This window comes from Chenopodium album, chromosome 17 (assembly GCF_948465745.1).
Source record: "Chenopodium album chromosome 17, dcCheAlbu1.1, whole genome shotgun sequence".
NCBI lineage: Eukaryota > Viridiplantae > Streptophyta > Magnoliopsida > Caryophyllales > Amaranthaceae > Chenopodium > Chenopodium album.
This window is the reverse complement of record NC_137850.1, coordinates 43,315,564-43,342,599: the sequence shown is the minus strand read 5'-3', so window position 1 is coordinate 43,342,599 and position 27,036 is coordinate 43,315,564. Positions and strand designations below refer to the sequence as shown.

The 27,036-nt window shown below is 36.3% G+C and overlaps 3 protein-coding genes and 1 pseudogene across 4 annotated transcripts; 2 read left to right on the top strand and 2 right to left on the bottom strand.

Annotated features, from left to right (window-relative positions):
- The first annotated feature begins 2,762 nt into the window (after positions 1–2,762).
- LOC145588083 (peptidyl-prolyl cis-trans isomerase CYP40-like) lies at positions 2,763–6,413 on the top strand. Its single transcript, XM_081644730.1, has 10 exons — positions 2,763–3,031; positions 3,731–4,237; positions 4,313–4,400; positions 4,510–4,562; positions 4,912–5,013; positions 5,427–5,502; positions 5,630–5,667; positions 5,756–5,826; positions 5,942–6,000; positions 6,256–6,413. Exons 1-8 carry the CDS (start codon positions 2,861–2,863, stop codon positions 5,807–5,809), a joined length of 1,089 nt encoding a protein of 362 aa, XP_081500856.1. The 5' UTR covers positions 2,763–2,860; the 3' UTR covers positions 5,810–5,826; positions 5,942–6,000; positions 6,256–6,413.
- A 1,045-nt stretch (positions 6,414–7,458) lies between these two features.
- LOC145588082 (uncharacterized) lies at positions 7,459–12,438 on the bottom strand. The gene is made up of 8 exons (XM_081644729.1): positions 12,186–12,438; positions 11,775–12,086; positions 11,152–11,435; positions 10,923–11,051; positions 10,082–10,204; positions 8,725–8,832; positions 8,248–8,426; positions 7,459–8,099 (listed from the first exon to the last, which is right to left on the bottom strand). The coding sequence occupies exons 1-8, from the start codon at positions 12,331–12,333 to the stop codon at positions 7,976–7,978; spliced, it is 1,407 nt and encodes a 468-aa protein (XP_081500855.1). The 5' UTR covers positions 12,334–12,438; the 3' UTR covers positions 7,459–7,975.
- A 2,413-nt stretch (positions 12,439–14,851) lies between these two features.
- LOC145589795 (chloride channel protein CLC-e-like) lies at positions 14,852–22,985 on the bottom strand. 2 transcript variants are annotated; one of them, XM_081646480.1, is made up of 7 exons: positions 22,422–22,984; positions 21,709–22,105; positions 20,804–21,001; positions 19,987–20,450; positions 18,533–19,090; positions 17,173–17,381; positions 14,852–15,465 (listed from the first exon to the last, which is right to left on the bottom strand). In XM_081646480.1, the coding sequence occupies exons 1-7, from the start codon at positions 22,827–22,829 to the stop codon at positions 15,378–15,380; spliced, it is 2,322 nt and encodes a 773-aa protein (XP_081502606.1). In that variant the 5' UTR covers positions 22,830–22,984; the 3' UTR covers positions 14,852–15,377. The 2 variants fall into 2 exon arrangements, with proteins under 2 accessions (XP_081502606.1, XP_081502607.1); XM_081646481.1 differs by lacking the exon at positions 17,173–17,381 and having other exon boundaries at positions 22,422–22,985.
- Positions 22,986–24,553: 1,568 nt separating this feature from the next.
- Positions 24,554–26,938, top strand: LOC145588081 (pentatricopeptide repeat-containing protein At5g39710 pseudogene; annotated as a pseudogene).
- The last annotated feature ends 98 nt before the right edge of the window (positions 26,939–27,036 follow it).

The window sequence follows — 27,036 nt, the reverse complement described above, 5'->3', positions numbered from 1 at the left end:
TTTGTATTAATCATGTACAACTATGTATTTAAGACTAAGCTTTTTATAATTGCATTTTTATTTTTATAATTAATTTAGTCCCTATAAATTTGCAATGTATTTTAATTCGAATTTTCGGATCGGATCCAAATAACCGAATTTTAATTCGGATTGGATTGGATTTAAAAATCAAAAATCGAATTTCATTTCGGATCGGATTGGATTTGGCCTAAATCCAAACCAAAACCGAATAGACACCCCTAAACACACTTTGTCACGAATCGTAGACATTATGTAATATAATATACTTAAAATGAAGTTAAGAGGTTGTTAGGAGTATAAACAAGTGAGTTATGAGCTTTAAATAAAGGTAGTAATACAATTTTCACCATAAAAACCTTCTTTTTATAGTGTATTGCAACTATTGTGACATTTTCATTTTAAGAAAATGTTGCAACTATAATCTATGGATATGAGCATAACAATCTCTCTCACCATACCGTAACTCAAATTCCTCGATCTACATAAACTGCGCAATACAATAACGAAGATTTATAATAATTAAAGAAGATTTTGTAGCATGTACTATTTTCCTTCTACTTTAATTAAATGAGTATTTTTGTAAGAAAAAAAAAATGAATATAATACCATGCACGATGCTACATGAACATACAAGCATCTTCTTTTCACTAAAACAAAATTTTTTAATAGTAGAGAAATTAAATAAATTGCAAAAGGTACTTCTATTTTAACTCCATTTTTGTCTTTGTAGTTTATCTATACAACATTTGGATAATATGTCAACATTATGAAATCTAAATCAATAGTGATTATTAATGTACTATTGCTCCAATTCAATATAATGCATGAATTAATTAGTCTATTAACAAGAAAAATCAATGGAAGACAAAAACTGCTAATTTCATTGTTAATTAGAATAATGCAATAAACTTGTTTAATCCCTTGTGTAATACTCCGTATTACTTAATTTTTCAACTGTTTTACTGCAATTAATTTATTATTCAACTATTAGTTCCAATGTGACTATATCATGAACTAAAAAGCAGGGACATAGTCAAGAAAATGAGACGGATACGAGTAGCTTAGTAGCAGAAAACAAGTTGAGATTTAATTTTTTATTTTCACATTCTGACCTATTTATTGACTTAACGACCATCCTTCCCCCTCTTAAACAGACACTGACTACATGCCAGAGACTAGAGTGTGAATTCAGGAAACATAATTCTTGGAATAATTTAAGAATTTAAAACTAAAATTGGCAAAAATTTGTATACAACCAGTAATTGAGTAGTGTAGTGTATGTGCATAATACATCGTATATGGAAAAATTAAGGTTAGCCTAGTTAGTTGGAGACTCTCCTTTTATCCCAGTGAGAGGGGTTTAATTCTCACCCCAATCAACTAATGTCCCAATTTCCCTCCTACTTGCAAGGGAATTCTCCTTAAAAAAAAAAGAAAAAAAGAAAAAAAAAAGTTTAGTCACCTTAACAACATCAAATCAAATAGCGTGATTAATAAATAACAAAAAAATAAACCAAAAATGACAAAAACTTGTATTTATATACAATACAATAGGGTAGTCGAGTAGTGTACGCGTATAATACTCCTTGTACAATAAAATTATTTGCATGTTTCTAAACGTGATTAGAGATAATAGTTGGTTAAATCTGCTGTATACAATACCTATGGGACCAATTTTATAATGAGGAGTACTAGTATTTGTGATCTTGAAGCTTCTTTTCATACACCATCTACCAATGTGATTAATTAGGAGAGTGGGGGTGGTCGAGACCGAGGGGTCCGCTTGTGGGGAAGGCCAGGGCCAGGGCCAGGGCCAGGGGTTTAATCTTCTTGAAGCTTCTCAAACATTTTTATAGAAAGGAAAAAGGCAATTTGTAAATTGACCCGACGATTTTCACCCTTTTTTTAGATAAACAAAGGTTGATCATTGGACCATTCATGAAAAGTAAAATTGTTTGTGAGTTAGCTTTAATTAGAAGCTAAAAAAGATCAACAGATCGCAAGTGTAATAATATGGCTAGTTAGCTTAAGTATTACTCCGTACTCCATTCTCTTTCCCAATAGTATTGCAATTTCAATTATACATCCTTGAATTACTTGGATTGAATACGTGTTACTAAGTATATACTTACATGTGTTAGCACACATGAGTCACGACATTCATGACTTCACAAGTACATAACTATATATAGATGCCCCATGAATAATACAATTTTTAAAAAGTAAGGAAATATAAACATTTGAAATCCATGAATAATGTATGTTAAATTGATGGACATACAATCATACGTTCACACTTAAAAGTAACGAGTAGTTTATAGTTATTTTACTTTGTACTCGTATTTTTTCTTACATGTAACACTTTTAAACATATAATTACAAGTTTACACTCCACATAATTGTCAAATATTAAGATGAAATGAAACGACAAATGAACAACTTGAAAGAAACTAACAGACAAAACCAAAAGTCAATATCTAACAGGATTAATAGTAAACAAGGGACATATTTGGTACATTACTACATAAGCTTTGAAATAAAAAGCAGGACCAACCAACCCATCAAACTAACTACTCCAAAGTCCAAACCCTCTTCCACTTGTTTTACATCTAACCCTTTCACTTAAAAATTACTGTACAGAGTAATATACTCTCGCTTCTATGTACCCGTATGACAAACATACATAACGCATGATACACCCGAATATATAATAGACGACTCGACACCATACAGCCATACACCTTTTACAACTTTATAAGGTTCCTTTGTTTTTGTTTTAACTACTTCCAAGAAGAGGAAAAGTAAACTCTCAACTGCAACTGAAAAAAACAGAGAAAAAATGGCAAGACATAGATGCTACCTTGATGTAAGCATTGGCGATGAACTCGAAGGTAGGATTGTCGTCGAGCTTTACAACGACGTCGTTCCCAAAACCGCCGAGAATTTCCGAGCTCTTTGTACCGGCGAAAAAGGCATCGGACCTCATACCGGCGTCCCTCTTCATTACAAGGTCTTCTTTCTATTCCTTTGATTCTCACTTTTATTCTGTTGAGTGTTTTTAGCTTCTGATTTAGCGAATCGTGTTTCGATTTAATCGATTCGACTAAATGTTCTAGAGTTAGGTGTACCCAAGGATATTTTACGAGTATTGTAACACTAGGTGTACCCGATTACAAGATTGACTCGAATGGAGTTTGCCTTAGATAGAAGACTTATTGTCTTATTGAGCCATTGATTTAAATGTAGTGTACATATTTTTTATGGGTTGTCATTCAAAGAAAATAAAGAGTACTTTAATTGTTATCATTGTCAACTTCAAATTCTTTTCTTTATTTTTTGTCATATTTTTCTAAGTTCTTAGTATAATTTGTGAATTAAAATCTTCAACTTTATGTAGGATAAGTATTTTTTTTTTTTTTTGGTACTATTGTATTGTTTCATTTCTTGCTAATATGAGTAACTTTGAGATACAATTATAAAAGAATGGATCTAATATGGTGGTTTTTGTACTATTTTTCATTTCTTGCTAATTTGGGGAACTTTGAGATAAATTTATAAAAGTATGGATCAAATATGGAAGGTTTTTGTACTATTGTTTCATTTCTTGCTAATTTGGGTAACTTTGAGATAAAATTATAAAAAAATATAGATCAAATATGTTACTAATAATAGTAAGGGGAATTATCAAATCTATGTTGCACTGTTGCAGGGATGTCGATTTCATCGTGTTGTCAAGAGTTTTATGATTCAAGGAGGAGACATTTCAGCTGGGGATGGTACTGGAGGGGAGTCTATTTATGGATTAAAATTCGAGGACGAAAACTTTGAGTTAAAACATGAAAGGAAAGGAATGTTGTCAATGGCTAATAGTGGACCTAATACTAATGGGTCTCAGTTTTTTATTACTACTACTAGGACTCCGCATTTAGATGGGAAACATGTAGTGTTTGGTAGAGTGATCAAAGGTATGGGTGTTGTTCGATCCATTGAACATGTCAATAGCGATGATGATGATGAAGAACGCCCTTGCAAGGATCTTATTATTGTTGATTGTGGAGAAATTCTTGAGGGGGGTGATGATGGAGTCTCGAATTTCTTTAAAGATGGCGATAGTTATCCGGATTGGCCTGCTGATCTTGACCATTGTCCTGATGAACTTTCTTGGTGGACTGATGCTGTTGACTCTATTAAGTCTCTTGGTAATGAACATTTTAAGGTGAGTTGGTTTTATGACTGTCTTTTACTTGCTATTACAGTGTTTTACGATTCTAATGATTTCTCTTTTGTTCAGAAACAAGATTATAAGATGGCGCTCAGAAAGTACAGGAAAGCACAACGGTATTTGGATTTATGCTGGGAGAAAGATGGGGTTGATGAAGGTGAACGATTTATTGCTGTTCATTGTGATTATGAGTAGTTATTATGATGCTTCAGTAACCTACTTGTTCTCGGTTAAAGTCTGACTCGCTTTCCTTTTATTTTCGTCAGAGAAAAGTGCAGCCTTGAGAAAGATTAAGTCGCAGATTTTCACAAACAGTTCTGTAAGCTGCCATTCTCACTTGTTCTTGTGTAGTGTTTAGCTTTTCATAGATATATCTTTTTTTTTTTTTTCCCGGGCACTAAGCTTAGAATGTTGAGAAAATGCAGATGATTAGAGCGGTTGTTGAAATGTAAGAATTTAGAGTTATGGGAGGTTATCTGAACTTGAAATAAATCATGTCTTAACTATCACTCTATCAGTGATTAAGCAGTAAGTTTGTTTACTGTGAGGGATTGTAGGAAAGAAATTCAGTATCTAGTCTTCACATAGGATTGATTATCCGCATGGTGAAGTAGTAGTAAGGAGTACCAATCTGTTTTGAGCTTGTTTGTTTGTCTATGATATTCTAGGCTTGTAAGTTGAAGCTTGGAGATTTAAAGGGTGCTTTGTTGGACACTGAATTCGCTATGCGTGATGAGGATAATGCCAAGGCTTTGTTTCGCCAAGGACAGGTTGGTGTTTTACTCCAAAAGTTTTCCTTTCTGAACTAGTAAGATGTTGTATTGCTGTGGTTGCCTCTATACCATTTCTTTCTGAAAACAGTTGTCTGATATTTGATTTTCAGATACCCCAAAATTATTTTTTCTGTTCCTAAAACAGGGGTGTTCACTTCCTTCTAACGGGGTTTTTTCTCCGTTAGAAGGACTTATCTTTATGATAGATTAACTGACTTAAAACGGGTGTTTAGTACTCTGTTCTTGTATATAGTTTCCTTAGAAGTCTGGCAGTAACAAACAGTGCTAGGCGCCTAGACTCCAGGCATTTGTTTTGGGCACCATATTAGTCTCCAATCTCAATTTAAAAAAAAAAAAAAAATTGTGCTGCAAGGTAATGTTTGACCTGATGTAATCTGTCTGTTCCTCAGGCCCATATGGCTCTGAACGACATAGACGCTGCGGTTATAAGTTTCAAGAAGGCATTAGATCTGGAGCCTAACGATGGTAAGTAAAATTTATTCCTGATAACTATAAAACAGTGTATTGTGTTTTGGAGTCGTAAGCTGTTCATTTTGGAATAATTGTGACTCGCTTATCACTAAATATACTTGAAATGTTTGTGTTTGCTCAGCTGGAATAAAGAGAGAACTAGCAGCAGCAAAAAAGAAGGTAAGAGTGTATCTGTGTGTGTAATTATGAATCGTGATACTGCACTTAAGATATGAGGGAGAATTCAAAAGATACTGTGTTGATGCAGATTGTTGATCGACGTGACCGGGAGAAGAAAGCCTTCTCTAAGATGTTCCAATAGCTCTCCTACACTATTTGGTATGTGGAAATTCTCTTTGTTGATATGAAGTATGACTTATACTCTGTACCATCTTTTAAACTCTGATTTATTAATTTTTGAGTTGTATAACTAATGTTTTGAATAATATATCAGGGTTGATGCTGTCAGCGGGTTCAGGCATTCTTTACAGGCTTCGTTCCATCTTAAATGAGGTATGAACATGCTCTAGTTAACACATTTTACAAGTGAAGAGTCTCCTGTTTGTAGCTTCTTGTTCTGTTCTTAGTGAACATCCCTTTTATAACATTTTGTATAATCCCAGTAATTATGTGATGTTTGTGTCATTTTTTTCATTGTGGTCTATGCTCTACTGGATTTTATTAGGCTTTTTATTTTTATTTTTTTTAATTAAGCATTATGATTAGTTTATCCATTAATCTGATATAAAATTTCCTCTCTCGTCACAGCGACGTAAAGTTTGTGGTGAAATGCTGATGAAAACATCGGGGTGCTGCCTGCAAAGTACAAAGCCTGAGCCAGGTTTTGCTGGGGAAGTTCAGAAATCAGAACTCTGTTTCAGTAAAGCCTTTGAGAGGGAAAAGAGGGGGGGGGGGGGGGGGGGGGGTTGGAGGACAAAAGAGTTCAGTTCTTTTACAAAAAACAGTTATACTGAAAACGAAAAATGTCGAAATCTATTTGTAATTTTGTCTTTCCATTTTAATTGATATGTGGTGGTGACTGGTAGAGTGGTAATGGTGATAGCCATTCTTGCCACTAAAACTGGTGGAATGAAATTGAACTCATTTTTTCAGTTTCAATTTTTTTTAATTACTTTTCCAGATTACCTAATACAGGTTCTAAAGCCATGGAAACCGACATTTTAGATCATTAACCAACCATCTGCGATAAACATTCTCTTATTCTTCACTCTTCACTTCTTCAGAAATCAGTAACAGAAATGAGTGCTTTTTTTTTTTTACATTGTTTACCTTAGATAATACTGTATCATACTAGGAGGGTTAATATTTACTGAATGCTGTTCAAAATTTAACCTCTGGCAAAGAATTAGGGGAGATTTGGTTGACAGGATGCTCGAAAAAAATCGGTAAGAATTGAAATTATTGAATGATTTGATACTTCAAATTTGGTGTTTGGTACCATAAGTAAAAAAAACATATATCCATGAAAGTTGTTCTTCGGCTCTCCATTAAAACTGCTCTGCTGTAACTTAGATTAATTTATTTATCAGACAAAATTACAAATACTACCCAACTTGTGGATTGAAATGACGATTTTACCCCTTTGAGATACAATACATGTTTCTCAGGTTGAGGAACTTGTATTTTCTCAAGTAAAAATTAGGGCAGTGTATAATACGAAGTAATTATTATATCCAACAATCTACTTTTCTCAGCTCAGAGGGTGCTGTTTTAGCCCCCCACACTTGCCATATCTACTTATCTAGTAATCTAGCCATGAACGAATTCAAATCCTTGGCCAGGTTTTAGTAGATGGGTCATGAACAAGTCGAATTCAGAGGTTGGTGATGGCCTGATGGGTAATAGTGGGTCAAGTGGTGGTGGTAGACCCTGGAAGTTGTTCTCCCACCAACATGATTGAGAATGTTCAATACCCTCAGAAATGATTAACAGAGAGATGACAAATAAACTTTTAAAAAATAAAAAAAAAATAAAATGAAGCAACCAAAACATGGCATTTTTTCTGTTTAAGAGCACCTAGAAAGTTTCTGAACCAAAGAGGTGCTTACGTAATCTATACAGAAGGTGCATTGTAATCCTCTCAAATAGGTCAATTCCAATATATGGCTCTAAAGGAATAAGACATGCGATCCATTCGCAGAAGTGTAAAAGAACCAAAACGAAAAACTAGCGTATAGAGACTATAGACTAAATGCTGGACAGCTGATTCTCTATTCATAAGCATGCTATAGCTAGGTATTGAAGCTAGTAACGGCTAACAATATAAGACCACTTCAGGATTTCAGGTGTACATCCACATGATCATTCATACCATCTCTTGCCAGATTCCTCATATCACACAAAGACACGTTGACAATAACAGCAAGTCTGATTAAAGTCAAGTGCAGAAATTCACTTCTTATGGAGGCATGAGGCTTCTCTTTATATTCCAGAGGAACATATTCTTGTACCGCAGCATCAGTAGGAGTTACAAGTTGTAATTATCAAGCCCCAAGTCTCGTAGAGCATCTGTTGCAGCAGCGTTGCAACTCTGATGGTTTTCCTTGCCCTTTCTGATGATCTTCTCAATGCCATTGTCAAGCAAAATTTTTCTGTGAACGATGGCAGATGAAAAAAAAAAAAAAAAAAAAAAAAATTAGCCCTGGAATCTATGCTTCTTGCAAAGTGCAAAACTAATAGACTTCTAGCTCATTTGGAACTACATGTCATAATCTGTGAACCCAATGATTACTGGCTTACCTATTTTCTGGGTTTCTGACCACAAGATTCCGTATCATTATACATGCATATCTCTGCAATTGCTGCGCATAAGGAAACTTTTGCATGGCTTGGATTGCCAGATCTCCTGCTCCAGCTTCTATAGCACGAGATGCATGATCAGGAGATCTAAGGGAGAGCACACTAATTATATACATAACCTGTAGAACAAGAAAATTATTACTACATAATCCTTGTGCCACTGTCAAAGCACACATCAGCACAACAAATATACAATAATTGCTAACTTAAGATAGCTCATTGAAAAAGACATATAATGGTTGCTTGCAAGCTAGGTCAAAGGATGAATCAATATTATGGGGAAAATGAAAGTATATGACTGATCAGTGCTCAATAAGGCAGGCAGAGTTACTGGAATTCATTTAAATTAATTTAACAAACAATGACTGGTCACTAGAAGGACCATACAAGTTCCACACTAATTTGCACATTCCTCACCTCTTGTATTACAGATGGCTCATCTGCAAATCTGCCACAGAGGCTGATCAATCTATCCAAACCTCTTTTCTCCACTATTGCACTCTTATTGTAGTCGCTTCCAGCCAACTATTAAAAAATATTCAACGGTTAAGCTTCATTAAGTGATGCATAACGAGCAACAGAGATGCAGAAACTATAAGCTACAGTCAAATGAGTGAGGGAAAAAAAAAAAAAAAAGAAACGAAGCAACAAATGCATCAAGAAATTAACGTTTTCGAAACTACACAAGTAATTCCAACAGTTCACAGTTGTACACCTTTCCCTCCAGTAAAAACAAAACACTACTCAACCAAAAAACCAAAGTCACAAAACCAATACAAACCACCCTGCTATAGACCTGTGGTTAACCCACACAAATATGCCCTAACATGCACACACTGGTGCGCATGGCACTCCATGCCATATATCTGTTTCCTATTAGACCTGGATAAGCTGAACTTGCATGGAAAAAGTGTCAATTACCCTCTTGAGTTCTGATGCCATGAGTCAAACACCCATGAGATTGTCAAATCTATAACTCAAAAGGAGGTCCATTGAAGATGGCAACGCTAAGTGTATTGAGTAATGCCCACCTTTCAAGTATGGTTATAAAACTCTGAATTTTCCATCAATTAATGCGATGAGCCTATGACGCAGACTTATACACATTAATAAAATGTTTCGTAAATCCGATTCCCTACAATTGCCAGACATTCACTCTAGGGTCTTTAGCGAACACTTCCACTCTAATGGTAATTTGAAGTATATTCTTAAATTCACCCACGCTTACTTAATAGTCACTTGTCAACCGTCAGAGGGAGGATCATCCTCAAACAACCCCTGGGCAGGTTTCACCTTTTTTCAGATGCTTATGTCTAGATCCTGAAAAATAGTCACATACTGAAGTGCAAGTCTTCCCAATTCTTTGTCCAAACTCAGCAATCAAAGCACTACTCACATCACACTACCCAACATAGTTCCTACAGGGTAACTAGTGGAATCTAAGGAAGTCGTGACTGTAATTTTACCCCTATTTAATTGAGACTGGCATAGGTTGTGAAATCTGAAGGTAAATAAAAGTATAATTTTTAATTTTATAATCTTTTTTTTTTTTTTTTTTTGCTTACAAAGTTAATAATGAAAAAAAACTGACACCATGATTAATTGATAAATTTAACTGTGAAGCTACTTAACTACATATAATGACAAAACATAATGAAGTGCACTTTATTTTGTTAGTTAAATTCTTTTTTCACTTAAAGTCTCCAACTTCCCTAGTTATGTTGTTTGGAAAAAAACATGAAACTATTTTACAATATAAGCAGTAAATGCACACCTTAGTCAGTAAAATGCAGCAAGATCGGGCTACAGACTTGTTCAATTGTTCACCACTATCATCAATACATCGGAGAACAGCATCAATACCACCCCTATCGGCTATACTTCTGCAAATTTCATCCTGTGACCACACAATGCCAAAAGTGAAGGAGTGAGCAAGGTGAAGATCATTGATTAATCTCCAAGACTCGCTTTAACCCGACATTGTAGCCACTAAGTCACACATACTGTATAGAAATGCAATGTAAGACACCAAAAACTCATAGAAATCTCAACAGAATCTGAAACTAATTATTAATGACAGGCAGAGACTATACATATATGAAACTTCAGAAAACCAGATGTCAAAGTGAATATAAGAGAAGTTGCAAAAAATATGTTTGACATTTTAAGCTGTTGAATAATGATAGTGAAAAGCAAAAGCAGACAAGTACAAGGTCAATGCTTGCAGGCTAATTTATTCATTCCAATCTGCAGTCATTCTAAAACTACATAGAAATCTATCTATTATATATATATATATATATATATATATATATATATATATATATATATATATATATATATATATATATATATATATATATATATATATATATATATATATATATATATATATATAAAAAAAAGCGCTTAATAGTTTTGACAAAGTTCCTTCATGCTAAGTTCAGTTCAATAAACTACCATATATGTTGGCTGCCAATATAAGAAATGCTACCGTCTGCTAGTGGAAGATAGACAAAAATTTGCCAGGACTAATAGAACACAAAATCATCACATCTATAAAAGGGATGCAATTAGAGCTGAATCCGAACTGCCACTTAAAGCAATATACTTACATTTACAGCAACAGCCTTCAAAGCAACACTTGCAGAAACTAGAGTGGGTGAAGTGAGGCCCTCCTGGAGCACATCCACAAGAGCTTCAGCAATTCCAGCGTTTGCAAACTGACGAGCATATCCATAAACCTACAAGCATATATACAACAAATAATTTACTAAATGAACCAAATACAAACACCATTTGCATAACGTCAAAGCTTTTTAGGTAAGGGTGACACTGACATACTTGAGAAGCAGCAACACGAAAGTCATCAGGAGTCAGTAAAACGCGTATGGCATCATGCATACTAGGAACACTGCCTTTATTATCCCCCTTCAATGTGTTGACCATGTGTTGATCAATCTTCAAGTTAACAAATGCTTCCTTGAGAATTTCATTCTCAGTTGCCGAGGCAGCAATGACAGAAAAACAAGCATTCAATATCTCAGAACTTTGAGAATCTTGATTCAAAATGCCTATGACTATATCCGGGCCACCACACTTGTGAAAGGTTTGAGCAGTCTGAACATCTGAATCACAGAAATTCACCACATAAAACGCAACAATCAGCAATTCTCAATCCAATCTACAATAAATTAATATCTAAATCTCTAAGGTACAATCTATTATAACTAATCATCAAGTTCAATCTATAATAACTAATTTCAAGTCCAATCTAATACATTCTAAATATTGGCAACTGCGAAAAAGTGATCATACAAGTATCAAAACACAATTAGGTTGCAAAATTTAATGCAAACATAACACATTTGAAAAATAAAATCATCAAGATTTGAACAACATTCATTCACATTATCAATAATAACTTAGAAGATTCGAACTCGAGACAAAAGGACAAAAATCCATACCACGAAGCAAAGAAGTGAGTGCCAAGAGAGCTGCAACAACAACCTCCTCATTTCCACTACCAGAAACCTTCTCACAAATCGATGTCACCAATTCCACTCCTCCATTTCTAGCAGCTATCGCCGCATTCGCATTCGAATCTTTATCCTTGCTATTATTAGGATCACAAAGATTGGCAAGGTTACGCAACAATGGCGTCAAATTCTGCAATTCTCTCTCCTCAAATTCATCATAAAATTTCATCAAATCATCAATTGATTTCATCACTGGATTATCTTGCACCGAGCTTTCCCCCGGTATACAGGTAATTATACCTTTTTCAACACAAATCAACAATAAATTCAATTCAAATTTCGAAATCAAACTCAAAGATTGAGACAAATTTTTGAGAAATTAAAGAATTAATTAATTACCAGAAAGATCGACGCCTTGAAGAGTGAGAGAATCAATGGCGTCTTGAACAGCTTCAGCAGGTTCCATTTCATAATCTTCAATGTTTTCTTTCACAATTTCATCGAATGCTTCTTGCGATATCGTCCTCTTCGTCGCTGGACCTCCCATACTTTCTCTCTCCTACCTTGAAGCTGCAACAATGGCGTAGGGTTGATGAGTGGGGAAATCAGAGCTTTGGTGAAAAATGGTGTCTGATTTTCTATTTTTAGTTGTGTTTTCTCATAATTTCAAATTTCTAACATCAGTCATCCAAACGCCGATCCCTCTTAGACTCCGACCCAGAGAAGCTGGTATCATTTTAGCCCAATAATCCTAGGCCCGATAGCATACGGTCGGGCAGTGGCACGGTATAGCCCGGCATGAAAAAAAAAAAAAAAAAAAAACCTTTTGTTATTTTTCTGACCAGATCTCAACCCTCATGATTTTTTTTAATTCAGTACTTACGACACATGGATATAGAGGGGAGGGTAAGGAAAACTCTACCCAAAATAGTCTCACTTAATAGGATTCGAACTTCATATCTCTAATATTTGAGGTAAGAATCTTATCAAGTGAGTCAACACTTTGTTCATAGAAAATTGCTATTGCCCTAGCATTTTGGTCAAGCGATTGTTGCATAGCAATGATGTTGATAATCCCATGTTATTAGTCTTATTACTAGCTAATAGCATCATTAGTATGTCATAAAAACGTCATTATATTAACTCACTACAATAATCTATGTCTCTAGTAAGACCTAAAGTTCTTACGGACTCAGTATAGTAAAAGTAGTAAATTGCTACTTCCCCAAACTTTTATTTGGTCAACTTTAACACAGTAGTACATCCATTGCATCATTACAACTAAAACTTGTCACCAAATTTGGCAAATGCGCACTAATTAAAGCCATTCATGTATGAAATGAACTCAACTTATCTTCTTCTAACCAATTAATGGTAAAAAATTTACTGCTTAAAGCTAAAAAAAGGCTACTTGTTTATCAACTTAATTTCCTGTTTTCTACCAACAATTTAAACCAACCCACTAAAACTGTGTAGTTAGCACTTTAGCAGTATATCTCTTGACTTTGATTTGATCAATGCTGGAATATTTGGCACAATAATACTTCTCTTCAGATCAGTTGCAAAGTCTAAGGGTTGTCTAATTTTGACAAACCAAATTTCGGCGAAACTTGTAAATCTTTGCTCCACATATGTGCATTATATCCCCTATATAAGCCTTGTGTAGCAAAAGAGATGATCATTGCAACATTAATCCTGCTAGCTAGTAGTACATTTTATTGGTATTACTTGTAAGTGTAAGAAATATACCAATTGTCACAAATGAATATCGTTAATTCATCAGTATGTATCCTAGTTATTACAATACTGGGAGCTTCTTTGTTGGGAACATGCATGGCCAACAAGGAGGAAAAACCATTGACAACACAACGTTGGGGCTGGGGTTGGGGGTGGGGACGAGGTCAGGATACACCGCCTTCTCCTCCTGAAGGGCGAGGTTGGGGTTGGGGTCGAGGACAGGAAACACCGCCTGCTCCTCCTGAAGGGCGAGGTTGGGGTTGGGGTTGGGGAAGGGGTCAGGAAGTGCCGCCTCCTCCCCCTCAAAGGGGGTGGGGTGGTTGGGGTTGGCGTGGGGGAAGGGGTAGGGGAAGGGCCCGAAGGAGTCATCATGCACCGCCTGTTGGTACCCCTCGGGGACAAGGTGAGTCGCCTGCTCCTGCTGGTACCCCTCGGGGACAGGCTGAGTCGCGTCCTCCTGCAGGTACCCCTCAGGGTGACTGCCCTTTCTCTAAGAGAAACCGCACAGACGGGCCTAACAAGATTGTCGTAGGAGGCTCGAACAATTGGAACTTTGGCTTTAATTATAGTGATTGGGCTCTGAAAAATGGACCCTTTTATGTCAATGATGTCCTAGGTAAGTACATGCGTGACCATAATGTTGTATACAAATCTGTTCATTAAGTAATACTATAATGCATGCATGCTACTATATAAACTAACATTAATGGTATTGGCAGTGTTCAAATTCAATGCACCAGTAAACGGGGCACCAGGCCACAGTGTATACTTACTGCCGGACTTACAGAGCTACTTAAATTGCGATTTAAGCAGAGGAAAGCGAGTGGCTACTACAACCCAAGGAGGTGGAAGCGGATTTGAGTTCAAGCTCACCAAGTGGCAGCCTCATTACTTTGCTTGTGGAGAACACAATGGCATCCACTGCAACCTTGGCATGATGAAGTTCTCTGTCATGCCTATCTTTCACTACTGGAACTAGTTACTAACAGTTCGCCACAACTGCTATGTTCTAGTCCCACCACCAGCCGAAGGCATGTTACTGTGCAAGGGGATTAGAACACAACACGACACGTTTATTACATTTGGTTTTATACTTTTGTGTTTTATTTACATTTTGTTTTGAATCAATAAGACATTTTGTGTTGAGAAAATTGAACGTTTTGCATTTTGGATATGTAACATGTTTGCTGATAATTTCATAGTATCTGATCAGGCTACAGTATTCTATATTTATGGTCATCATGTTTCAAGTAATGCATAAAGGTTTATTCAAAGTGATTTATACTAAATAATTAATTACTTTAATTAAGGTAATAAAGTCAATGAGAAAAGTCAATCATTTGATAACCAAGTACTATAAATGAAAATTGAAAAATAACAGATATCCAATTACAGCCTAGAAAGTCAACCACACTTGGTACAAGAGCTTTGGGTTCCTAAGCCAATTACACAATAAGAGTATTGTCCTTTGTAGCTCAATATCCTCAGCAAAAAAACTTACTCGTATGGTAATAGTGATACTGTACAATGTGTACTACTGTCTCAAATCTCAATGACATTCCTGTATGAAATTTGTATTCCAGTCTAAATAGCAGCTAGCCAATATATAAACCTTTCGATGAACAAGCCAACTTGAAGTGTGGACAAAAAATCGACAAAGATTACATGACCAGTCCTTGTAGCTCTTGATTATGGTGAACAGACTTAACCACTTCACATGCCGTTGTTACAAAATACTCTAGGCATAAAGAAGCAGTTATTTATGTCACCACTTAATACTCTTGTTGAGGTTATTTCATCTTCCAGGTTTAAATTTCATGATGATGACTGGCACATTGGCCTTCAAAGATATAATCAAGGTGCAGACTTGCTCCTCGGCTTGAAGGGATCCATTTCTGCTGATCTAATACTCTTGTTCAGATATTCTTTGATGGCAACAGCTCTGCACACAAAAAAGTACATAAATAAAATAAATCAAAATAACCAAGATTTCCTAAACTGATTTTTAGATGGAAGAAATGCCAGCGATCCCAGAGTAATATTGTACACTCGTATAAACAAGTCCACTCTGAATCAGCCATTTTAAAGAATATTGCCCAGAAAAAAGAGTCTAGTGTCAGCAAATGTAAGCACCCTTCTTTATACCTACGGGACCATTATCTGAGCTAATAAGAGCCTACTTGAACTTATTAGCCTTATGGAGTAAATCTGAGACTGAATTTCCCTATTCTAAACTTACTGCCCTTTTCTGAGACTAAATGGACCTAATCTGAATTTACTGCCATTAGGCCCTAAACTAAGTTAATTGGCAGTTACTAAACTAAGTTAAGTTAAATGGACCTAAACTAAGTTGAGTTAAATGGACCTAAACTAAGTAAATTGGCAGTTACTTGATTCCTCAAACTTGATTTTTTTGAGGGTGAAAACAGCGAAGCCAAAAGGTGCCATGCACTCCATACAACATAGGTATGTAAGGCAACAGAAATGTCTACTACCTCCGTTTCAAGTTTTTTGCAACTTTTATCAAAAATGTCCGCTACACATTTTTTGCAACTTTCCAAAATTTTCCATTTTTAGTAAAGTTTTTTTTAAATAAATTTACTAAAATACCCTTACTAAAATTTTCAAAAATTCAATTAGTTACTTAAAACAAAACTTAATTAATCTAAATATTTCCACCAAATCTAATTAATTCCCCCAACCAAATTAATCTGAATATTTTAGTTCATTGAATAATATTCATAATTCATCTATCATCGAATCTTTCCAGAAAAATCAAACCCAATTCTTGAACTTCTTCTTCTTCAATTCCCCATTTTCTTTCTCTACCCTTCAATCTGACCCCTTCTCTTTCTCCCATGAAGACAAACCACCGCACCATTGCGGTGGTGAAGATTTACCCATGGACAATGATGACCGAAAGTTCGCGGTTATGGTGGTGGTCGAACCACCAAATTCAAACGAATTTAATTAAGGCGATATGGGTTGGTGGGTATTTCGATGAGGGTTGGTGTCGGTGGTGGTTTGAGTAAGTGGTTTGAGTTAGTGTGGTGGTTCTGGGTTTGGTTTTTGGTTTTGTGTGGTATGGTTGCAGCGGGGTTGGTTTCGGGTTTGTGTGGGTGTGTGTGTGGTGGCTACGGGATGAGTTTTAGGTTTTGGGTTTGAGCGCTAGTGGATGTGTGGTGGTTGGGCGGAGTCCGTGAGGCTAGTGTTGGTGGCTGATACTAGGCGGTGCGTCAAGGTGGTGGTGCGTCGAGGTGGTGATGCGTGTGGCTGGTGTTATGGAAGGTGGTAAATTAATTTATCCCCAATTTCTCTCTCCTTCCTTAATCACATGTCCCTCCCTTTTCTTAATCTCCATTTCTCATTTTTTGCCTAGGAGTCCGTGTCGACTCCAAAGTTGCAAAAAACTTGAAACGGAGGTAGTAAATGTAATTAAGGCATTCACTTAAACAACCATGGCATAATGACATGCACAAACTACTAGTTATCCCTGTAAAACCAACACTTGCCATCAATTTGACAAAAGTACTATCATATACCTGGCATAGACAGAAGTTGGTTTTAAAGCCATTTTTTAATATGCTAAACTAATCTAGTTCCAGCCTCAGTGCAATGCATGTCTAACAGAGCAGATGCATAGTAATACCTGCAAGCTAGCTTGATGCACTGCATGTCTATAATGCCCACTGGTTTACCTCTGCACCCCTCCCCAACCTCAGAGATAACAGGCAACTGACTTAAACCATGCCTAATCATAATTATTTCAGCCGAGAGAAGATCCATGTCCGGGGTTGCTGTCCACAACACCTCATGTTTTTCACCATCAAGAGAAAAAGTATCTGCCACTAAAATTTCCTGTGATATGTACAGATCAGTCAAATTCATTGGTACAACAAACAAGTGAACAGCGGTAGCTAACATGTCATGCAGAACTCCTGGATAAGCAAAATCTCAGCAGGCTTAGGTTGGAAATAAGCAAGAGAATGAATAGCACACTTTAAAGCAGCACTATTCAAAATCATCCTCTATAGCATTGCACTTGCTCACTAATTCAATTTTGATTTCCTTAACCTGTAAAAAGGTTAGAGTAGAGAGTAGACAATGAAGTGATAACCACCCTGATTTTGATTTCAGATGATGTACGTCAAGTACAAAATGCTAACTTAAACATCCTTCCAAGACCAAAAGTGTAACACTATGTATATAGCACTTACTTTATCTTCCCTGCTAATTTACACTAAATTTCACTTTATTATGAGAAAAGGCCATTTCAATTTCGTCTATTAGAATTTAGAAGCTAGAGGTAACTTCAAAGGACAATCCCTACTTAATTCTCATACAAACCTAAAGTGATACACTTTCTATTTGATGGAAAAAGCAAATTTGGGGGGGGGGGGGGTTGATGGAATGAGTCTTGCACTAGGGAATATACCACAGAACAATTTTCCATTGTCAGAAAGAAAAACTTTATTATTTCATCATCTTTGTTAGAATATAATATATTTCTTAAATACAGTAAAATAGTAAATATTGGGGAAAAAACTAAATAAATAGCTTTCCAACCTTTTTTTTTTTCCACTTAAACATCTTTGCTTATTTCTTAAGTTTTCTTTTGCAACATTAAAGGCAGTTGAATGAAATTGGCCACTATTGCAAGATTGTAAAAAGAAAGAAGAAGAAAAAAAAAAAAAAGATAGTCAACTTCATTCTGCAGATAAACATGTTCAGGAATTCCTTCTTTCTGGAAAGTACTGAAGTCTTTTCATAGATTATGAAATGACTGATAAGTCAAAATAAGTTGAAAAGAATGGAGCCTTAACAAAGAACTAACACAGAAAGTTTAGTCCAGCAATTAAAAGCTACTCCGCGTGACAGTAACTAAAATTTGACATCAGGAGACCAGACTCGTGTACTCACTTGTGCTGCTTAAAATATTAACGAGGAAGGATAATTTCGTTTCATTAGCTTCACATGCAACAGAAGAATTGGGAAGTGGGAACCTATACCTCAGATTTTCTTCCATTTGCTTGTGCAGATTTGCTGATCACTAGAATATCCTCCAGAGATAGTATACCAATCAAATAATTATACTCATCAACAATAAGTGCACAAGACTGCTTTTCTGCAAGCATCAGAGTCACAGCTTCAATAAGTGATGTACTTCTTAAGACAGTCGCAAAACTTGTCCTCATGGCCTGCGATACAAAAATTTTCCTTTCAACTTCATCACTCTCCGCATCAGAATCATCAAAACAGCTTGAACTCTCAATTTCACAGATATTATCAGCATTAGATTCTTTTACAGGGTATGAGTTGCCAGAAGAATGTAAACTAGCATTATTGTTTGATGCATTACTTTCTTGAATCTTAAGGGAACTTTCATTAACTGTCTTGGCATCTCTCAAATCCGTTCTCTTTATCCTTGAAGATGTAATCCAAGATGACGTGCCCACAGCTGCTAAAAGCGGTACAATAATACGGTAGTCCTGAGTAAGCTCAAAAAGTAGCAGCACCGATGTCAGAGGTACTTGACAAACCCCTGCAAGAGTAGCAGCCATGGCAACCTGTAGTTCAAAAGTTAACATATATTAATTAATCATAACTCCTAAATTTGCAGCTAGATCAGCAACAATGCCTAGGTTGACAAAATCAAATCTTAGCCCAATCTATAAAGGGCCATAAACATGAACAACTCATGTTCTTAAACCTCCAACTAGGATAGTATAGAGCTAGTGTGAGAGTTTTATTTGGGCCACTAAGTAGAAGCAACTTTCATAAACTAGATAAAGAGAGGCATTTTGAGCAACTTATGATGGCTGCAAAAGGTCCGTTCTCAGAAACACACAACTCCAGAAAAGGATTTTCTTGTCTAAATGTTTATTCTCCCTCCGTGGTTTGAAGAAAGCAGGAAACAACAGGAATGACAAATGGTAAAATTCAATATTATGAAAATAATAAGACTGATATCTAAGTAAGCTAACTGGACACATAAGCATAAAAAAACAGACAAAGAATGGTGTAAATAACCACAAGGACCACAACCCATGGATAATTGACAATTTACACAGATACACAAATACTATGATAGCTCCTTTTTCCACTACTCATAGAGTCAATCAAATCAATGCAGGCCAAATAAAAATTACTGAAAGTAAAGACAATACCCTTTTTTAGTTCCTCTTTGTGGAACTATATTAAGTGTTTTGTGTTCCTAAAAGATAAAAAAGCAAGTTCTTTAAACTCGCGGCATTAATCTCAGACACACCAACACACCACAAAGCATTTAGAGTCTCAAGCTCCCAGAAACTCAGAAAATTCAAATCCACAATTAAGGACAAACATGATGACTGATATAAAATTTTTACAAATCTGCATACTATATGTTGGTCAAAGCAACAATAGCATTTATATATTACTCATCGAAATCATAATAGCTTAGGTCATCAAGAGACATAGGTACCAGGCCATATGCTTGTGGGGATGCCACTTCAATGAAAGAAAGGTGGATTGGACTGATTTCAGAAACTGCCAAAGCAATAAATTTTCCATATGCCATTCCTGTAGCAGCACCAATAAAAAGTGATGGTGCATAGTATCCCCCAACTAATCCAGAGGCTCGGCAAAAAGATGTAGCAATAATTTTAACACCCACTAATTGAGCCAATATGTCAGCTGATAGACCTTTCACAAACGGTCGAGATTCCAACAAAATATCAACATTCTGGAAACCCCGGTATAGAATTTCTGGATATGCCAAAGCCATGAGTCCAACAGCTAAGCCACCAGTTACTGGAAAAACAACTTTGGGTATTCGGCCAGCTTTCTTAATTTCTTCAACCTTGTGTAACATGAAAGTAGTACACCTAGTCAAGGCCAAAGAAACCAAGCCGCATAGAATTCCCAGCAAAAGATACAGCGGGAGCTCTGAAAAGTCAAAAGCTAACTAGATGAATCTAAAATCATAACTTTGAATTACAGAAACTCACGCAGAAAATTTTACAACTATTAAAGATAAGCTCCTTAAGTGAAAAGAGTCTTTAGAAATGTTTGGAAAGAATGATCTCTTTATGATGAACTGAATATTACATATGATACCCTCAAAGCAATGTTGGCAATTTGTATATAAAATTGCAGTGAAAATAGAAGGTTGATTCATGTTTGTACGCTGTGGGATTAAATTCTGAATACAAATGGATAGATTATTTTAAGGAGTTGCTGATCTACTTGTACATACAATGGTAGCTGATAAGTGAGGCAGGAGGAGTTTAAAAACTTACCACTTGCAGAACGAAAATCATAATCAGGGACCTTGAATGCTGGTTCAGCACCAAGACCAACTTCAGACAATACAGAAGCTATGACAGCACTTAGTATGATCATTGAGGTTGTATTTGTAAGAGATACATCTGAATCAGGTGATGGCCGTATAACAGACTCCACAGCAAAAAAACAACCAGCTACAGCAGCATTGAATCCTGTGTGAAAATAACTTATACAGGTCAAGAGCATGTACGAAAAATACTACTTTCCTAAGATACTGAAAATAGCCTTGAAAAAGATGCAGCCAAAAAAGCAAGTATAACCTTTCGCCTTTAGAAGCACACAAATGAATTCAGAACTAAATGTTAGCAAAAATAACCAAATAAAAAAATTAAAAAAAAAAAAAACTAAATATCTATGAAGAGATTTTAAAATGTGATTAAGTTGGAATGCCTTGAACTACATGCTAGAAAATACAGTATAACCAAACTAAAAAAAATTGAACCCAAATATTGCTTTGAAGAGATCTTTATACGTGATAGAGTTGGCATGCCTTTATCCTGCACTTTGCAGTTCTTGTTTTTTCTTAAGTCTCTGAGGTTCATTTGCAAGAACATATAACCAGGCTTCCACTAGTCCTCAATTTTCATCATCTTAATTAAAGTAAGTTAACTTATTTAAAAGGCTTAGTCTGACCTTCTGATGACTCTAAATTGGCCCGACTATAAAATTTACCCCTAGACTCCTCTATCTTTATGATCAAAACTAAATAACACAAACAAGAGACACCACATACACAAACTAAGACACAAAGTTATTACGAGAGCAGTAATTAGCATAAAAGAGCAGGGCTACTATCCTGGCAAAGAATGTAAAACAATGTAGGTAAGTGCATTACAATCTATAGTTGAAGAATTCCAACCAGAAGCAATCCCAGCAGCTGATCCCGCAGCAACAAGAGGAACCTTTTTGCCAGCACTCCTACCGGACAAAGAAGCAATTCCTTTGCCAATGGAAGAACCAATTTCAACACAAGGACCTTCAGGGCCCAACGAATTCCCGGTTCCAAGAGTGACACATGCTGCCAACGACTTAAGGAACTGCTGAAACACAGCCCGAATTTGAGGAATGGTTTTAAAGTCACCTCCTTCAGTGGAATCAAGCCCTTCTCGAATATAGTTCAATACAGCAACAACCACACCCCCACTAACCGGTACGAATATAGTCCTCTTCCAAGTTTCTTCAAGATTCTCCTCCCTTAACCATGATGCACCTCGGTATGGTACTCCATCCCAACAAAAATCACGTAATTCATGAACCTAAAGCCTTTTGTTCATTGATCAGATAACAGTCAAAGTAAAAAATTATATATAAATTAGTAAAATTACTCCCCTCGTCCCAAAATAACTGCCACAACTATTTTTCAAAACACGCAATTCTCATCCATACATAAAAAAAAATAATTATAGTGACGTACAATCTCGTTAGATTGTTTTCATATATCATAAAATATTCTTTATTTAATGTCAAATTTCTCGAAAACATTGTCATTGTCAATTAATTTGAGACGGAGGGAGTAATAAAATCGAAAGACAATGAAATGATGAGTGTGAAAAAGGGTTAGGGTATACGAACCACATAATTGAAAAGGACGACACTGACACCAGTAAGAAGGCCAACAACACAAGCAGAGATAATCGCAGTATTAGCTTCTCCTTGCGGAAGAGGAAGACTTTCAATCGCGGCTGCCAGAAACCCCTTCTGAGAATTAGTATCAGGGGTGGCCGGCGTTTCTCCATCGCCGGCGCCGCCGCTGGTGGTGGTGGTACTGTAATCATCATCTCCTACTCCGTTGAAATTGTAGCGTCGTATACGGCGGCGATGACGGCGGAGGAGGGTGGCGTAACGTAAAATTGGCGGCGTTAAATTAGTTGAGAGTGGCATGGCGCAAAGGTGATTTGAGAGAGTGTGAGATATTTTGGTGTTGTCATTGCCATTTCTGGAAAAGAACGTAGTTGTAGTGAAAGAGGGTGCAGCCGCCATTGTTGTTGACGACGAAGTTTGATTCTGGTAACCCCGGAATCGGAATTTGTCATCGGAAAGGCTTCCTTGAGGGTGTTTCCCACTCCATGGTTATTCTCCTCCAAAGGTCTACCTTTCGAGTCATTGGATATTGGATAAGCTGATTGTGTATTTGTGGCATTTTGTCGCACATGGTCTTGAATTTTGGTGCTCTTCTACAAACACGTGGCACAACCATCGAACGACACGTATCATTATGAATAAGTAATCTAAATAATCCTATTTTTTTAGCAATGAAAAAGTGTACATAAAACGATAATCTAATATGAACTTTAATTTTTTTTTTTTTTTTTTCTGAAATTAGTAAGAATAAATTAAACTAAACAAAGCCTAAGTTGTATTGTGCTTTAAATCCGAATTAGATATGATCCAATACTACTAGAGCTAATCAAATCCGGCACGGTTAATTGAAATATACTTATAAAACGAACTTCACAAATAGTTATAAGAAAGTAAAATAAACATCCTAAAAACTTACTAAGCAAATTAACATAACGTTAGGTATAAATTGATGTACCAAATCATGCATATTCATTATTCACATGTATCAATCCAAACAATCAAGTTGGTTCAATTATGCCTATTGGATCAGGTAAATATAAGTCATGATAAACATTCCAAGAACTTACTAGCAAATTAGCATAATATTAGGCATGACCTGATGAACCAAATCATGCATATCACAGTGGCGGAGCCAAAACTTTTAAGTGAGTGAGGCTAAGATCATATCATATCTATGTATGTATAATTTTGCAACTATTACTGAATTCATTACCTTTACTAATAAAAATAAATAAATAAAAATTTTGTGTAGTTGCGATTTGAACACTTCATATCTTGTCCACTATACATGGCAAAAACCGACTTCTCCACACTATAGCTTATAACAAGTTGGAGCAAATTTTAATTTTTATCTTGAGCCAAGGGGAGGCTATGGCCCCCACTAGCCCCCCTTGGCTCCGCTCTTGCATATTCATTATTCATAAGTGTCAATTCGAATAATCGGGTTGGGTTAAGTTATAATTATTAAACAATGTACGGCCTTGTTCACTTCACCTTATAAAAAATAATATTAAGTAAAAATAATTTCAGTTTAGTAAAAATAAGTTCAGTTCAATAAAATTAATTTCAGTTCAGTAAAAATAATTTCAGTTCAGTTCAGTATAATTCAGTTTTCTTAAAGAAGAATTATAATAGAAAATCAGTAAAAATAATTTCAGTCCAGTTAAAATAATTTAAGTTCAGTAAAATTAATTTAAGTTCAGTAAAAGTAATTTAAGTTCAGCAAATATAATTTTGTTTCAGTAAAAATAATTTCAGTTCAGCAAAAATAAGATGAAGTGAACGAGGCTTACGTTTAAGTCATGCTAAATCATTGTCTCCATATAAAGTCGAATATATAGATTGGATTAGTTTTAAAGAGAATGTCCACATGCCAAATAGGTCAATTGATCCAACCTAGACCTAGGACATGTTTTAATTTACGGAAAATAATTGAATTGAACGGATTAAAGCTAATCCGAACTAAATAGAGCTGAAATAAATTGTTTACGAGAGAAGAAAACGGACTGGCCGTACTACACTAAATTTCATTTTGTGGCAAAGTTAGAATCTCCCTCTTTCAATGTCAAGACCAGCACTACTAGTAGTAATCTAATACAATCTCAGTGGTGCAATCACCTAAACCCAGCAAACCAAAATGCTGCTGCGCAAATGCAAATACCACTCCTCCCCCATCACAACACCATCTTCCCCACGCAACGCCTTTCTCGCCGACAAAGCCATAACCTACCTCCGGCGACACCCTCAACAACTCCCTTCCTTACTCCCAGAATTCAACTCAGAATCCGCTTGCTTCGTCCTCCTCAAAACCCAGTTCGACCAACCCCTAACCCTCCAATTCCTCAATTGGGCGCGCACTTCTTCAAAACCCAGTTTCTTAGACCCCAAATCCAAATGCTACGCCCTCCACATTCTCGCCAAATTCCGCCTCTTCAAAACCGCGCAATCCCTCGCTGAAGAACTCGCTCGCGAAGTTTCCCTTGTTGATTCAAGTGGTGGGTTAGTGTTTGATTTTCTGAAAAACTCTTATCAATCTTTTAATTCGAATTCGTCTGATGTTTTTGATTTGATGGTTAAGTCTTATGCTTCGCTTAATATGGTAGATAAAGCTATTAATACTCTTAATTTGGCTAAGATTGAGGGTTTTATGCCTGGGGTTTTGTCGTATAATTCGATTCTTCATGCTATTCTTCGGAATTTGCCGCCGTCTTCGTCGTCGTTGTCGTTGGCTATGGAGTTGTTTGATGATATGAACAAATTGGGTGTCTCTCCTAATGTGTTTACTTATAATATTTTGATGAGGGGCTTTTCTGGGGCTGCTCATTTGCCTAAGGCTTTGAAGTTTTTCTCTGATATGCAGAAAACTGGGTGTTTGCCTAATATTGTGTCTTATAATACTCTAATTGATGCTCATTTCAAGCTTAAGAAGGCGGATGATGCAATTAGCTTGTTTCGTTCGCTTCAGTCGAACCGTCTGCAGCCTAATTTGATTACTTATAATATTATGATAAATGGGTTGTGTTGTGAGGGGAAGATGAAGGAAGCTTCTGAGGTGTTTCATGATATGTACCGCCAGAGGCTTATACCCGATGAGGTGACTTATAACACGCTTGTTAATGGGTATTGTAAAGACGGTAACTTTCACCAGGCACTCCTTTTGCATTCTGATATGCTTAAAAATGGTTTATCTCCCAATGTTGTTACCTATACTTCTCTTATTAATAGCATGTGCAAGGCGGGTAATATGAATCGGGCAATGGAATTCTTGGAGCAGATGTGCTCTAGAGGGCTTAGACCCAATGGAAAAACATATACTACTTTGATTGATGGATTTTCCCAGCAAGGTCTACTGAATGAAGCCTATAATTTATTGAATGAGATGACTGCCGGTGGATTTGAACCGTCTATTGTGACCTACAATGCTCTTCTCAATGGGCATTGCATTTTGGGTAGGATGGATGAGGCCATTAGTGTGGTTCAGGATATGGTGGAGAGAGGTTTGGTACCCGATGTTGTGAGTTATAGTACACTTATATCTGGATTTTGCAAAAATCAAGACGTGGACCGAGCCTTTGAGATGAAAAATGAGATGGTTGGGAGGGGGATTTTGCCGGATGCTATTACCTATTCGTCACTTATCAAAGGACTTTGTGAGCAGAACCGGCTTGCTGAAGCCTCTGTTCTTTTCAATGATATGTTAAATGCAAGCTTGCCACCTGATGAATTTACCTATACTACACTGATAAATGCACACTGTATAGAAGGGGATATCCAGCAGGCTTTTAAACTTCATGACGAGATGATACAGAAGGGTCTCCTTCCTGATGTTGTCACATATAGTGTACTTATTAATGGTCTTAATAAACAAGCTCGGACCAAGGAAGCAAAGCAGCTTCTGCTTAAGATGTTTTATGATGATTCCATCCCTTCTGGAATCACCTATGACACACTGATAGAGAGCTGTGGTGACATTGAATTTAGGAGCATTGTGGCTCTGTTGAAGGGATTTTGCATGAAAGGTTTGATGAAAGAAGCGGATAGAGTATTTGAGTCAATGCTTCAGAAAGACCATAAGCCATCTGAAGCTGTATATAATGTACTCATACATGGTCATTCTAAGTGTGGGAATCCACACAAAGCGTATGTCTTGTACAAGGAAATTATGAGTTCTGGATTCAGTCCTCACACTATAACAGTAATAGCTTTGATCAAAGCTCTTTTCAAAGGAGAAATGAACAAGGAGCTAGAGGAAGTCCTGCACAATGTATTGAGAAGCTGTAAGCTTAGTGATGCAGAGCTTGGAAAGGTTCTTGTTGAGGTTAACCATAAAGAAGGCAATATGGATGCAGTATTTAATGTGCTTACTGATATGGCCAAGGATGGCCTGCTCCCAACAAGTGGGAGAATTGCTAGTTATAAGCGATAAATTTGTGAGGGTGCCAGTGTTTGAGCTTGCTTGAAAGCCTTCAATGTGCTTCATATATAGGTTTCTATGTGGAGCATGCAGACATAGCCATTTGTATTACAAGCTAGCAAAGGGCAAGGAGGTGATTTTCGACAATGTATGATGATTTCTTTGTTATGGACTACAGAAACCTGGTTTTTG